The sequence below is a fragment of the Lolium perenne genome, chromosome 7 (genome assembly GCF_019359855.2).
Source record: "Lolium perenne isolate Kyuss_39 chromosome 7, Kyuss_2.0, whole genome shotgun sequence".
In the NCBI taxonomy this organism is placed as follows: Eukaryota; Viridiplantae; Streptophyta; class Magnoliopsida; order Poales; family Poaceae; genus Lolium; species Lolium perenne.
In genome coordinates, this window is record NC_067250.2 from 23,191,703 (window position 1) to 23,206,646 (window position 14,944).

The 14,944-nt window shown below is 47.8% G+C and overlaps 3 protein-coding genes across 3 annotated transcripts; 1 reads left to right on the forward strand and 2 right to left on the reverse strand.

Annotated features, from left to right (window-relative positions):
* The first annotated feature begins 3,975 nt into the window (after window positions 1–3,975).
* On the forward strand, window positions 3,976–6,756 carry LOC127318113 (jasmonate-induced oxygenase 4). Its single transcript, XM_051348744.2, has 3 exons — window positions 3,976–4,542; window positions 5,343–5,664; window positions 6,331–6,756. The coding sequence occupies exons 1-3, from the start codon at window positions 4,073–4,075 to the stop codon at window positions 6,577–6,579; spliced, it is 1,041 nt and encodes a 346-aa protein (XP_051204704.1). The 5' UTR covers window positions 3,976–4,072; the 3' UTR covers window positions 6,580–6,756.
* A 574-nt stretch (window positions 6,757–7,330) lies between these two features.
* On the reverse strand, window positions 7,331–9,064 carry LOC127318111 (putative 12-oxophytodienoate reductase 4). Its single transcript, XM_051348743.2, has 3 exons — window positions 8,924–9,064; window positions 8,402–8,847; window positions 7,331–8,156 (listed from the first exon to the last, which is right to left on the reverse strand). The coding sequence occupies exons 1-3, from the start codon at window positions 8,980–8,982 to the stop codon at window positions 7,573–7,575; spliced, it is 1,089 nt and encodes a 362-aa protein (XP_051204703.1). The 5' UTR covers window positions 8,983–9,064; the 3' UTR covers window positions 7,331–7,572.
* A 3,538-nt stretch (window positions 9,065–12,602) lies between these two features.
* Window positions 12,603–14,311, reverse strand: LOC127316191 (12-oxophytodienoate reductase 1-like). The gene is made up of 3 exons (XM_051346602.1): window positions 14,225–14,311; window positions 13,562–13,768; window positions 12,603–13,199 (listed from the first exon to the last, which is right to left on the reverse strand). The coding sequence occupies exons 1-3, from the start codon at window positions 14,309–14,311 to the stop codon at window positions 12,603–12,605; spliced, it is 891 nt and encodes a 296-aa protein (XP_051202562.1).
* Between the last annotated feature and the right edge of the window lie 633 nt (window positions 14,312–14,944).

Genomic DNA, 14,944 nt, shown 5'->3' on the forward strand with positions numbered 1-14,944 from the left:
CAGTGTGTGCATCGTGTAGTACTTGGCGTAGGCTATGATTGTGATCTCTTGTAGATTATGAAGTTAACTATTGCTATGATGGTATTGATGTGATCTATTCCTCCTTTCGTAGTGTGATGGTGACAGTGTGCATGCTATGTTAGTACTTGGTTTGGTTATGTTGATCTGTCATGCACTCTAAGGTTATTTAAATATGAACATCGAATATTGTGGAGCTTGTTAACTCCGACATTGAGGGTTCGTGTAATCCTACACAGTTAGTGGTGTTCATCATCCAACAAGAGGGTGTAGAGTCTAGCATCTATCTATTTATTCTGTTATGTGATCAATGTTGAGAGTGTCCACTAGTGAAAGTATGATCCCTAGGCCTTGTTCCTAAATACTGCTATCGCTGCTTGTTTACTGTTCTACTGCATCTTTACTTCCTGCAATATTACCACCATTCATCACACGCCAGTCCTGGACAGCAAAGCACTTTTCTGGTGCCGTTGCTACTGCTCATATTTATTTCATACCACCTGTATTTCACTATCTCTTCGCCGAACTAGTGCACCTATTAGACGTGTTGGGGACACAAGAGACTTCTTGCTTTGTGGTTGCAGGGTTGCATGAGAGGGATATCTTTGACCTCTTCCTCCCTGAGTTCGATAAACCTTGGGTGATCCACTTAAGGGAAACTTGCTGCTGTTCTACAAACCTCTGCTCTTGGAGGCCCAACACTGTCTACAGGAAAAGGAGGGGGCGTAGACATCACTGGACATCATTGGGATCATCATCACCACCATCTTCATCATCGTCACCGCCATCTCCACCGCTGCACCTCATCACCGCTGTAACAATTAGGGTTGGATCTTGATTGTTTGATAGGGGAAACTCTCCCGGTATTGATTTCTACTTGTTATTGATGCTATTGAGTGAAACCATTGAACCAAGGTTTATGTTCAGATTGTTATTCATCATCATATCACCTCTGTTCCATATGATGTCTCGTGAGTAGTTCGTTTAGTTCTTGAGGACATGAGTGAAGTCTAAATGTTAGTAGTGAATTATGTTGGGTAATATTCAATGTTATGATATTTAAGTTGTGGTGTTATTCTTCTAGTGGTGTCATGTGAACGTCGACTACATGATACTTCACCTTTATGGGCCTAGGGGAATACATCTTGTACTCGTTTGCCAATTGCGGGGTTGCCGGAGTGACAGAAACCTAAACCCCCGTTGGTATATTGATGCAGGAGGGATAGCAGAATCTTAGAGTTTAAGGCTGTGGTTAGATTTATCTTAATTACTTTCTTGTAGTTGCGGATGCTTGCAAGGGTTATAATCACAAGTATGTATTAGTCCTAGGAAGGGCGGTGCATTAGCATAGGGTCACCCACACAACACTTATCAAAACAATGAAGATTAATCAGCTATATGAAGCGAAAGCACTAGACTAAATTCCCGTGTGTCCTCAAGAACGTTTGGTCATTATAAGTAAACAAACCGGCTTGTCCTTTGTGCTAAAAAGGATTGGGCCACTCGCTGCAATTATTTCTCTCGCATTTTACTTACTCGTACTTTATTTATCTGCTATATCAAAACCCCCTGAATACTTGTCCGTGAGCATTTACAGTGAATCCTTCATCGAAACTGCTTATCAACACCTTCTGCTCCTCGTTGGGTTCGACACTCTTATTTATCGAAAATACTACGATACACCCCCTATACTAGTGGGTCATCAGGGAGCGGTAGCACCTCTCCTCTTTTCTTCGTCTTTTTGGTGTTCCGATGCCAAGGGGGGAGAAGAGAGTAGAGTCTAGGACCACGGGGTTCTTTGATTGTCACAAGCCATGGGTGTTGCTTTATTTGATTCTTATATGGCTTGTGCTTATTTGCTTTTATCATTCCAAGAACCATTTGCTACTTTAAGTAATTCGTGTATGGATATGTACCTTTATGCTTAATCTCTATGTTAGGATGATTATGTGTGCTATGCTTACATATCTTGATATGCATATCTCCATACCATGCTTGTTTCCTAAAGATATTGGGGGAGCTTCTCATGTTCCACAAATGTTGCACTTTGCATTCAAACGCAAATTCTCCAAGTGCACATATTATGGGGGAGCCGTCTCAATATCTTATATGGAATCAAGGTTTAAAGCTTATCATAATATCTATATGTGACTCTAGCTCGGTTTGTCATCGTATACCAAAAAGGGGGAGATTGTAAGGGTATTTTACCCTTATCCATTATTTTGGTAACTATGACACCGTGCTAGTGTATTTGGACTAATACATGTCTACAAGATGATTCCCAGGTATTAGCCAAAGAGGTATAATGGTGTATCAATGGAACAAGAAGGCAATGAGAGACCCCCCACTTCGACGAAAAATCAACAGGATTTTCCTAAGCCTGGCCGGTCCCTGGCCCGGTCGGACCGGCCCTGGCACCGGCCAGCCCGGTTTGGACCGGCCCCAGCGCTTGTGCCATCCGGGCAGGTTCCAGTAAAGGAGGGCGAGCACTCCGGTCTGCGTCCGGTCGCCAGCCCGGTTTGGACCGGCCCATCCGGTCCCTGGCCCGGTCGGACCGGGTTCCAGACCGACTGCCCCGGCGCCCAACCGGACTTTGCGCTTGTGCCATCCGGGCGTGATCCAGTAAGCTTAGAAGCTCGTCCGGTCAAGTCCCGGTCCCAGCTCCGGTTGGAAACCGGCCGGTCCGGTCACCAGCCCGGTCTAACCGGCCTGTGCGCCGGCCAGCCCGGCGCCAAACCCGGTCGACCGGATTTCTCGAGGAATCTGATGACATAGCAAGTGGGCAACGGCCAGATTTCGAAGAACACTATAAATAGCCCTTCTCCTACCTCTGAAATGTTAGGCACTACACTACAAGCTGTTCTTGAGCTCTCTCTCTCATACTCCATTGCTAGAAACACCAAAAGCCTCAGATCTCCCTCCTCATCCACCCAAACTCAAATCCCTCCGGGGAAACGTTAGAGGAGGACCCGATCTACTGTTCTACCAAGCCAAATCTCATTCCCCCTTGTATTCATCGAGAAGCTTGCTTCCTAGGGTTTCTTGGAAACCCTAGGTGGTCCGGAAGCATCCGGGCTGTGGATTTGCTCCGGGCAAGATTGTGAAGGTTTGGAGGTTACCTCAAAGTCTACCACAAGTGAGTGAGCTATTCCTTCATGGGATAGGCTCCGTAGAATAGGGTGAGCCTTCGTGGCGTGGGGAATCCTTCGTGGGACCTCCACCCCTCCAAACGTGACGTACCTTCTTGCAAAGGAAGGGAACACGGGAATACATCCTCGTCTCCGCGTGCTATCGGTTATCTCTAACCGAACTCCTTGCTTGTGATTTAACTGCCTGTGAGAGCCTTCGTGCTCGAGTTAGTTGTATTCTCATATAGGTTGTTTCACCTAGTTGCATTAGGCTCGCCTTTATATTCCGCAAAGCCTAATATTGCAAAGAAAGAATTAAAATCTGTAGAAACCTATTCACCCCCTCTAGGTTTACCATCTCTATACTTTCAGGGGTGACGTCGAGACGGCGATCGCCATGTCCATCCGCGACTCCGGCAAGCCGCTCGTGGACCTCACCGACGATGGCGAGGCAGGACCAAGCGGCTTGGTGAAGGACGAGCCCGTCCCCGAGCGCGTCGAGCAGGAGGTCATCACCGACGAGATGTACAACTTCCAGCAGTACTACGACGCCTCCGGCCGCCGCAAGTACTTCTAGATTAGGTTTAATTTAAATTTAGTCAAATTTCGTTCAAATCTATATAAGTTTGGACGAATCTAATCGAATCTCGCTTTAGTTTAAAATTTCCGAAATTTTGTTTGGGGGACGCGACTGAGGAGCGACGTCCCGCAAACACGTCCGCCAACCGCTCGATCCGACGAGTTTTGGGGACGGTTTAAAGGATGCGAGTGGAGATGCTGTTAGGGGGAGCGGCGGTGGAGATGCTCTAAGTTTCTGATTATCTATTTCCGCATGCGCTGATTCTCCAAATTTTGTCCTTTCATCCTATCAGTAGCAGTCACCACCACGCCACCGCCTAGTCGCTCGGCTCAACTCGCCTCCTTGGATGGATACCGCCGCGGCGCCTCGCGTCCAGGCGCTCGCCGACGCCGGCGTGCCCCACCTCCCGACGCAGTACATCCAGCCGCCCGACCTCCGCGCGGACCCCTCGCACCTCCGCCCGTCCCTCTCCCTCTCCGTCCCCGTCGTGGACCTCTCCGCTGCCGCCACAACAACCGACGCCGTCCGCCGCGCGTGCGCCGAGTGGGGTGCCTTCCACGTCGTCAACCACGGCGTCCCCCCGGGTCTGCTTGACGCGATGCGGGGCGCGGGGCTTGCCTTCTTCCGCGCGCCCATGGCCGAGAAGCTCCGGTTCGGATGCGACCCGGCCAGGGGCGCCGCCACCGAGGGGTATGGCAGCCGGATGCTCGCCAACGACGACTCCGTGCTCGACTGGCGCGACTACTTCGACCACCACACCCTCCCCGAGTCCCGCCGCGACCCCGCCCGGTGGCCCGACTTCGTCCCCGGATACAGGTGCTTGGCCCGACACCCAAATATTTCCCATCTTCAGTATCCACTCTTCTCTGGATGCTTCGTACCTTTTTAAGTCCTTTGACCAGTTTATGAGCACTCTAAGAAATATACATTCAGATTCAAGGATTAGTAAAAATTGGGTAAGAGAACACATGACATACTGATACTGATCCTGCATTTGCATGCTGTAGATCTATGTTCAGGTCCAAGCATGGCTTGCTAGTTGTGCAGTTGACCAGTATTTCTCGAAAATTGTGTAGTCCTGAGATTTAACTTTCTCCGTTTTTAGTATTACCTTGCCGTCTCCGATGAATTCCTATATAAAATTTGCATGCTCCAAATGTTTTCAAGACTTTTGAATGATCTTGCCAGGCAGTTCATAAGCACCTTGGTAGATAAGAGAAAGTACAATCGTATGCTCAGATACAGGGATACGTACATGGAAAGTGTGTAAGGAACCACATAATGATCCGTCTGTTGTAGATTCATGTTCAGGTCCACACACACACCTTAATCTTGGGAAGCGTATAGTGGACCAGAATTTTGCACAATCCGCGACTTAATTCAACCTACCATGTAGAAATGACCATGTGACTTTCTAATTACGTATAAATGCTCTTTCAGAGAATGACTCCCACTGAATCTGCTAATTTTTTTTATTTTCCAATGCAACAGTACCTGTCATTATTGCAGTGTAGAGCCGAAATACTTATTTTATAGTACAACTTATTTCTATCAGCCCTACCACATGAGCTATCTTTGCTAGAACAAATAACCTGATATATCTGCAATGTCTACAGGGACACTGTTGTTGAATATAGCAACAACATGAAAGCCTTGGCCGAAAGATTGCTGTGCATAATATCCGAGAGTCTAAACTGGCCACCCTCTTATCTACAAGAGGCGGTGGGAGAAGCTTATCAGAACATCACCATTAGCTACTATTCCCCTTGTCCACAACCAGATCTTGCTCTCGGATTGCAATCTCATTCTGACTTTGGTGTAATAACACTTCTAATACAAGATGATGTGGGTGGGCTCGAGGTATTGAAGGATGGGATGTGGATACCTGTGCCTCCTTTGCCTGATGCAATCCTTGTGATTTTGTCTGACCAGACAGAGGTAATATACCTTCACATCCTTCATGTGTTTGTTACTTAAGTTACATGCCTTCTAAAATCCGACTAACATATATTTACAATTCCTTGATAATTTCTTGTTCTATTCTGGAAGACTCAATTTAGTATTCTCGTTTATGTTACAACTGCTTTACCAGATCTAAACCAGCTTGTATGAATCTGATGAAATCTGCAGTTGTTATAATACTGGTAGCAATAAAACCAACTAGTTACGAACTTACAATGTGCTGCTTGGTATTACATTAGTCAAAACTTAGTAAATTACAAGGTTCAAGAAAGCGTTAAGCGTAATCGCGCTTTTTCCCGCTTTCCTGAACCTTGGTAAATTATCAGAAACGATTTGTCAGTTAACTCCAGTACACCAATCACCTCAATTGTCTGGCTTGTCACCACATAATCTAATGATTTGGAATCATGATAAAGTTTCCTTCTTCTGGTTAGATGCCCTAAATAGTTCGAGTTTCTTTACCGATGCTTCGTGTCCACTGTTTTGTTGAATAAGCGCAAATCTCATCATATGGCCACAGTTCTTTTATATACACATTTTGTTATCTTATCACTATATTGACTAGGTCTGTGAGCAAGGAATTCATTCAAAATCTGAAATTTCCTCCTGCACATGTTACTCATTTTTATTACCCTTTGTCAGATCATGACTAACGGAAAATACAAGAGCGTTGTGCATCGAGCTGTTGTGAATGCCGAGCATGCCCGCTTGTCGGTAGCGACATTCTATGATCCACCTAAATCTCAGAAAATATGTGCAGCTCCCCAACTTGTTAGCAAGGACCATCCACAAAAGTATCGGGACGTGATCTATGGTGACTATGTCTCATCCTGGTACAGGAAAGGGCCAGAGGGCAAGCGCAACATTGACGCCCTCCTGATCGAGCAATAAACAGGCCATTGATGAGCGCTGCAAAGCTCGTAGTAATACATGCTGGGCGCTGATAAACTTGATCAATAAAGAGAAGAAAAACAAATGTTGTACATAATGTGATTTGTTGCAATGTGAAACTTCATTCCAGACTTTCTCACAATCAGATAAGAAAAACCTAAGGCCTTGTTCAGTCAATGCACTTGGAAGGGATTGGAGAAAATTTTGACTTAGGCCTCGTTCGGTTGCTCAGAAATTAATCCAGACCGATCCATACCTCCATGGGATTAAAGGAACGAGGCCTTAGGTGGAATTTAATCCTCGTCAAACCATGCCAAGGTTTAAAATAGCATGTAGCGTCAGCCTCCTTCAAACGCTATGGACGCTATATCCTGATAATTGCGTGCTATATTTCAAATAGCGTTTCGAAAAAAATACCTAATATAGCCTAAAATTAAAGGATTTCCCTAAAAAGGTTGGATATTTAGTAAAAAATGACTGAATCATACATACATAACCACTACAACAAATAGATCTCCAATTTTTCAGAAGGCTAACAAGGCAACAACATAGTTTAAATTATTTATTAAGAATCATTAGCATTATCAATATTATGTTTTAATCTAGAAGAGGAACCAAGAGATTGCAGTTCATCACCACGAAAAAGTGAAAACAACTTAGCTTGAAAAAATAGTGCGCTAACACTATGAATTTTAGCGTGATATAGCAAGTTATTTCACAAATAGCACCATAGCGAGGAAAATTACTAAAAATGAAATGCAGCTACAAGCTACCAGTAAGAACAAGTCCAGGTGAGCTCCTAAACCACTCCCAACGTATTTCTTTCAACGCTAGCACGACCCCTAACTGTCAACATGATTTCACTGATTTAATCATTTGAAGCGGCAATCATACTTTTGTTTATTTTTGGAGGATATAAAAAACTCACACATACTTCATTATATTGACACACAATACAACTGATCGTGTCAAAGGCAAAAGCTACACCAATGATTATTCGAGGAAGGGGTAGTCGGTGTAGCCAACGACGGGGTCCGAGATGTAGAAGGTCATCCTGTCGTAGTTGTTCAGCTCTGCCCCGGCCTCAAACCTCTTCGGCAGGTCCGGGTTTGCCAGGAACAGCCGCCCGAATGCCACCAGGTCAGCATACCCCTCGGTGACCACCTTGTTCCCTTCCGCATATTCAAACCCACCATTGGCGATGAAGGTCCCCTTGAACGCCTCCCTATACGGCAGCAACCGCTTTGGCACCACCCGTCGTCCCTCCGACATGGCCAACCTTGGCTCGATCATGTGGATGTAGAGGATGTTGTGGTCGTTGAGCTTGGTGGAGATGTAGAGCGCGAGGGAGTGAGGATCCGAGTCGTGTGACTCCATGTAATCGGTGAAGGGGGAGAAGCGGATGCCGACACGGTGGCCACCGATCTCCTTCACTATGGCGTCAACCACCTCGAGCGCGAAGCGACACCGGTTCTCGATGCTGCCGCCGTACTCGTCGGTGCGGTCATTGACGCCGTCCTTGAGGAACTGCTCGATGATGTACCCGTTGGCGCCGTGAATCTCCACGCCATCAAATCCTGCCACACCCAGCAAAGCAAACGAATTTGCTCTATCATGTTCGAGAATGCATGACCTTTTAGATGTGGGTATGGTATTTGAGTTTGAGTTTGAGTTTGAGGCCATGCTTTGACCGTTATTGTATTTTGTACACATAGTTGTTAATTTGTTATAATTAAGTTGTTCAAGAAAGTGATGTTTGACTGAACATTTCTTTCAGAAAAACTAGATCTTGAAATATATCATCAGCGTGCGTGGTACGTACCGGCGTCGATGGCGTTCCTGGCGGCCTTCCTGAAGTCATCAACGATCACGGGAATCTCCTGCACCGTGAGCCTCCTCGGCGGCGAGAACTCCTCGATCCTGTCATCGAATCTTATCTGCGGGCTCACCCCCTTGTCCGTGCTGGACACGGGCGCCTTCCCGCCGGGCTGCAGCTCGCAGCATGACACGCGGCCGCAGTGCCAAATCTGGCAGAAGATCACGGCGCCCTTAGCATGGACGGCGGCGACGATGGGCTTCCACGCCTCGACGTGCTCCGGCGTCCAGATACCTGGGGTGTCGCGGAACCCCTGCGCCGTGTCGGAGATGCCCGTGGCCTCCGTGATCAGGAGGCCGCCGGCGGTTGCCCGCTGCGCGTAGTACACGGCGGCGTGCGGCTGCGGGACGTTGCCGTAGGAGCGCTGGCGGGTGAGTGGGGGCAGCACGACTCTGCATTTCATGTCAGCGAAATTTGATCGAGTTGTTACGCAGGTGGCGGGGAAGTGGACTGAAATTGGATCGTTACCTGTGGGAGAGCTCGAACTGGCCCATCTTGTATGGCGTCAGGAGAGGGATGGGCTCCATTGTCGCACTAGCTTCTTCAGCTTGAGCTCTGATCAATGGGAGCAGCTGCTAGCTAGCTTGAGTGGGCTGCAGGAGGAAGAAGGTGAGTGGGGTGGTGGAATGAAGGTTATGATGATGCAGCACATCCATTTATACCTAAGGATGGCAATGGAGCGGGTTTGGATGGATATACCAAAACCAAATCCATGCTCAAATCCACCAACCTCGCTTTGTCCCGTCCACGAAAGTATCCATGGACGTGGATGTCGCTCCAAATGAAAATCTAGCGGATATCTGGATATCCTTGTGTTTAGGCACTATATGCATGAAAATAACATATTTGAGCATAACACCAAATTTTAGCAGCATTTCGACAATATTTTCGTAGCATTTAAGCAACAATTATGTCGGCAATGAATATAAAGAGGAAGGACGACGTGATGAGAGCAAGCCCATTGCTCGCCCGTGTGTCTCCTAGGTGGAGGAGAGCCGGACTGTCGGAAAGGTGGAAGAGGGGGCCACCGGCCAAGCCCTCTCTCACACTGTGCGAGGGAGTCAGAGGAGGAGGCCATGAAAGAAGTGGTAATCAGTGTTAGACTCACTAATTTTAGTCTCAAAGTAGGGGCAGTTAGGCCTAGGTGAAATCTCATATCTTACTAACATGTAGGACCCACATGTCAGCCGGATATCTATTGGATATCCATGGAGTAAAATCTCTATCCACACCCGTCCCATGAGTTATCGGATATTAGCCACATAAAATCAGTGGTCATAGTCAGCCCTCCATACCCGTGCCCATTAGACCGAATATCTGTAGATACCCGGATCCGTGGATAAAATTGCCACCCTACTCCCTCGATCCGCTCCACCAAACATTACAAATGTTTGTTAAAATTTGAATGTACATACTACAGTTTAGTGTCTAGATATGTCTAAATTTTAATAAATCTTTAACATGTTTCGGAGGGAGTTGATGATATTGAATCGTGTGAGGTCGATGATATGATACTGAGAGTGGGACTGGACGGTCATGTGCCCACTGGCTCATCATTTTTTTTCGCTAAGCCGCCTTAATTTAATTTGTTAATCACAGACACCGTAGGCGGGCCGTTGAGATCAGCTAACTTTGCCCCGCTGACTTTATGGTGACTTTGGATCATTGCCACGTGGACCCTACATCATGTGGACCCCACTTGCCAGTGACTCAAAATCAGCTGACTTGGGAGCTTGCAAAGTCAGCCAATCCCTACTCGTAGGCGGGGTAAGCATGAAAGAGAAAAGGGCATTGCATACATTGTAATGGATTGTGCACCGATCATGATGTAGCAGCAATTAGTACTGTATCACAGTTGACAAGGGGACATCAAGTTACGTTTTTGTTTTCTTTCCCGTCTTAGTTTATGAGCTAAGAGCATCTCCACCGGCGGCTCCCAAATAGACGCCGGTAGGGGTGTCGGCACTGCCGTATGGGGATCGCCGGCAGAGCATTCTCTATTTGGGGATGATGCTCCCACACCAGCACCTGCATACGCAAGCTCCGATAGAATTTGAAACTTGGAATGATATTTAAATACGGAATTCATACGAAATTCATACAAAATTTATAGAAAAATTACTCGAATTTAAACCTAATTAAAACTTAAACTTAACCCTAATCTACTGGTCGTCGGTTGGGGGCGCGCGACGGACCTGCCTCGTCGTCGTTCTTCCCCTTTGCCGCCTGCGTCCGTGCCCACCTCTTCTGTCCTTACTTCGCGCATCTGGCGGTGGAGCATGGCGGTCGGCGTCGCAGGAGCTTGCCGGCGGCGCTGTCCCAGCGCTGCCAGCCTTTGTTGAGAAGCCTTATTCTCGGCGCGCCTCGCTTGCTCGCGGGCGAACGCCTTGTAGTGGCGATGAGCCTTCAGCTCAATGAGCTTCTGTCGCTCCGCCTCCATGAGGAGGCATCCCGCCTCCTCCGTGGTCGCTCACTGGCGCGAGATTTCGAGGGCGTGCTTGAGGTTCGTGTCGTTGACGAACTCCCGCTCCTCCTCCTTCAACCTCCGGAAGCGCTGCGCGTTCAACGACGCCAGGATCGCCGCCTGCTTCCGGTCGGCAGGGGCCTGTGGCTGCTTACCCACTGTGTCGCCTCCTCCGCCACCTCAGATTTCGCGTCTGCGACTTAGGCCTCGTGCCACACCTTGAACTGTGGGCCCACTGCGTCGTCGAAGCTGTAGTCCGCGTCGCGCTGCGGCTGCGGCTTCGCTTCCTGCTGCGGTGGTGGTGGAGGCGCCGCAGGCAGCGCGCTGCCGTTGAGGCCAAGCATGGAGTACGTCGTTTTAAGACGGCGCGTCATTTTTGAGGTGGGAGAGACTGGTGCGGCAGTGGTGGTGGAGATGAGAGAATAGCACCGTGGTGGTGGACAGCGTACATACTAATAGGGGTGCCAACTACCCGCATTTACGGCGGTATAGGCGAGTGGACGCCACGTGGCCAGTCGGCGCCCTCGTCGCCGCTTCGGTTTTCCGTGCGGGAGACCATTAAACGCCGACGACCAACTTTCCCACGTTGTTTTCGATGCGAACCGTCGCATCCTCTCGCTGACAAGGCACCCCCACCCGTGAAAACCGTCGTGTCGTGAGGCGCCGGCGCGCCCGATTCGCGCCCTTCGCGCCCTTCGCGAAGGGGCCGACACGGGGTTGTCGGCGCTTCTATTGGGCTCGAAAAAGCGCCGGCGCTATTTGGGACGCGCCGGTGCCTGCCCATTTTTAATGCCGACCCCCAAAATACTATCGGAGCCGTCGATGAAGATGCTCTAAGGCTGAGAGAGACAACCACCGAGTGCTCGATTGTTTTGGCGTAAATGACAACTAATTGATATCAAGCTGGACTCAGTCTCTACAACGCGACAACTTATGGCAATTGTAGTACTAATATTTTTTTTACAATCAATACTATATATATTTATAGTAGCAAATAGTATATGATAGAGTTACATGAGCTGTTTCCAGCGATTACAAAATAAATTCTAAAAAAGAAACTAGCAAATCTTTGAGGTTTTCAAAGTCTTTTTTTTTCTTCCATGACACAATCTTGTATTTTTCTGAAAGCAGCCAAACGTAGAAACCAAACATACTTGTAGATATCAATGGATGTTCTCTCATAATTTTTTGAATCGCAATGTCAAGGCTATATGCACGCGCGTAACCATTAAAGTAATCAACCAACATCGGTAGTAGCACCAATGACAATATTTCAGGGAACAATAACCGAATTGCCTTGTCAATGTCATTGGTGAGACGATTATACGAACCACTATTGTCGAAGACGTAGCATTCGGGAAAACAGTTGCGAGGACCATCCTCCTCTTGACAACCTTTTTGATAGAAAAATTCAAAACCGATCCGACGAAGCAAGATCTGGAAGGCTATACCTATGAAACTTTAATCTTCCAACACCATGGTCGATGTCGCGAAGGAGATCTCTTCGTCGAACGAAGGGGAGAAGATTGTGTATTGTAGACGATGCGATCTCCATTGACACGGAAGCGAAAGCGAAGACAGCTCCAAAACCCTAATCTAATCTTTTGAAACCACTACTTTTATTAAAAACAAAAAACAGTACCACACTGACCGTGTTAAAGAAACAAGTTACATCATCAATGATTATTCGAGGAACGGGTAGTCGGTGTAGCCGATGACAGGGTCTGAGGTGTAAAAGGTAATCTTCTCGTAGTTGTTTAGCGATGCGCCGACCTCGAACCTCTTCAGCAGGTCCAGGTTGGCCAGGAATAGCCGCCCGAAGGCCACCAGGTCAGCATACCCTTCTGTTACCACCTTGTTCCCTTCCTCGTAGTCAAATCCACCATTGGCGATGAAGGTCCCCTTGAACGCCTCCCTGTATGGCATCAACTGCTTGGGTACCACCCGTCGTCCCTCCACCATGGCCAGCCTTGGCTCGATCATGTGGATGTAGAGGATGCCATGGTTGTTGAGCTTGGTGGAGATGTAGAGCGCGAGGGAATGAGGGTCTGAGTCGTGCGACTCCATGTAGTTGGTGAAGGGGGAGAAGTGGATGCCGACACGGTAGCCACCGATCTCCTTGACGATGGCAGCGACCACCTCGAGAGCGAAGCGGCACCGCTTCTCGAGGCTGCCGCCGTACTCTTCGGTGCGGTCGTTGACACTGTCCTTGAGGAACTGCTCGATAATGTACCCGCTAGCGCCATGGATCTCCACACCATTAAAACCTGCCATATTGCTCTATCATTCTCGAAATACGTGACCGCTTAGGTATGGACATGGTCTTTGAGGCCTTTGGTCGTTGTTCTATTTTGTACACATAATTGTTTTTTGATAAATAATACACATAATTGTTAGAAAATGGTGGTAAGAATTGCTTTTTTATTATAAACAATTCTATTTTTTGAACCTATTTCATATGAATATTCCAATGGTACAAAAATTTCTTCATATGAACTGTTTTTAACTCAACTATTCTGTTTAACTAAGTTGTTCAAGAAAGGAGTGTATGACTGACTTAAAAAATGGAGATGTTTGACTGAACATTTGCTTCAAAAAACTACGGATCAGTACGCCATATCATCAACGCTCGCGGTACGTACCGGCGTCGTGGCATTCTTGGCAGCCTTCCTGAAGTCCTCCACAATCACGGGAATCTCCTCCACCGTGAGCCTCCTCGGCTGCGAGAACTCCTGGAGCCTCCCATTGAAGCTCATCTGCGATCCCACCCCCTTGTCCGTGGTGGACACGGGCGCCTCCCCGCCGGGCTGGAGCTCGTAGTGTGACAGAGGGCGGCCGCAGTGCCAAATCTGGCACAAGATCAAGGCGCCCTTGCACTACAAGAATGTCGCGATACGCCGAGGGTCTTTTATACGTCGATGGCCAAAAGTCGGCCATCGGTGTATGGCCCGACCAGACAACCTATCCCTCCGACCTTCGGCGTAGCATTACCGTTGGCGTAGTGAGATCTACACCGAGGAGGTCCTCGGCATATCTTTGGTCCTAGGTGTAGACAGACCGTCGGCGTAGCCCATTTTACAAATTTCTCTAATTTTGTAAAAATCATAACTAATTCATATGATGTCAAAAAAATGCGTATAAGGTATCAAAATATTCAGAAAAATATCCTCTATCCATTTATGTCAAAATCATGCATATTTGAATCATGTACAGTACCATGTTAACATAGTAACAATTCAAACACTTTCTTATATGTCCTCGGTTCCCGTTTTGGTCAGATGGCAATTTAAACAAAGTCAGAAAACGAGGTCAGGCGGCCCCGGACGGTTGACGTGCGCCGAGGCGGCGGCCTCGGATGGTCTTGCAGCGATGACTCCATGGGGTGTGGTCATGGTCTAGCAAGGCATGGGTGGAGTGGTGGTGCTACGTGGGTAGCGAGCTCGTCGACCCGGCCTACACGACGGGGCGGTCGGTGTGGCTGGCATGTTGGGGCGGCGGCCCCGGATCTTTTGGCGCGGCGTTCGTGATCTTAGGGTGGTCGCCTTGGTAGTTTGGGCTACAAGACGTCCATGCCGTGCGGCGTTGCGGCTCGCCTCCGAGCAGGGGACGTCGGAGCAGCGGCTCCAGGTTTGGTGGTGTGTGTTTGGTCGTCGGCGGTTTGGTATCGTGTGGGCGATGAGGCTCCGATATTTGTGCGGTTTTTAGGCCGGTTTTCCTCATAAACTCAGCCGCTCAGTATGGTTTTTAGGCCCGGTTTTCCTGATTAACTGAGCCAAATTTTCTTCTATTAATATATCGTGCAATTCACCTGCCGAGTTCTAAAAAAATAAAAATAACGAGGACCTTGCAAATCAATACAATGTCTACAGGATTTTCTGTTCATGGAAATGTGCTGTAAAAGTAATCTTCACAGTGAGTAGACATATTTCAATTTATATGTTGTGCTGATTGTACAATGTAATTTCTCTTTTTATACATCAACATCGGTGCTATATTATTCATTAGTTATATGCTTGGTCAAGAGA

Bases quoted from the DNA above. Each gene is read 5' to 3' on its own strand.
- LOC127316191 (XM_051346602.1), bottom strand. From the start codon at position 14,311: ATGACCACACCCCATGGAGTCATCGCTGCAAGACCATCCGAGGCCGCC. The intron at 13,769-14,224 runs GTTTTCTGACTT...ATCTTGTGCCAG, and splicing joins GTCCGGGGCCGCCTGACCTC to ATTTGGCACTGCGGCCGCCC. The intron at 13,200-13,561 runs GTACGTACCGCG...CGAGAATGATAG, and splicing joins CCAAGAATGCCACGACGCCG to AGCAATATGGCAGGTTTTAA.
- LOC127318111 (XM_051348743.2), bottom strand. From the start codon at position 8,982: ATGGAGCCCATCCCTCTCCTGACGCCATACAAGATGGGCCAGTTCGAG. The intron at 8,848-8,923 runs GTAACGATCCAA...CATGAAATGCAG, and splicing joins CAGTTCGAGCTCTCCCACAG to AGTCGTGCTGCCCCCACTCA. The intron at 8,157-8,401 runs GTACGTACCACG...TGGGTGTGGCAG, and splicing joins CAGGAACGCCATCGACGCCG to GATTTGATGGCGTGGAGATT.
- LOC127318113 (XM_051348744.2), top strand. From the start codon at position 4,073: ATGGATACCGCCGCGGCGCCTCGCGTCCAGGCGCTCGCCGACGCCGGC. The intron at 4,543-5,342 runs GTGCTTGGCCCG...CAATGTCTACAG, and splicing joins GACTTCGTCCCCGGATACAG to GGACACTGTTGTTGAATATA. The intron at 5,665-6,330 runs GTAATATACCTT...ACCCTTTGTCAG, and splicing joins TTTTGTCTGACCAGACAGAG to ATCATGACTAACGGAAAATA.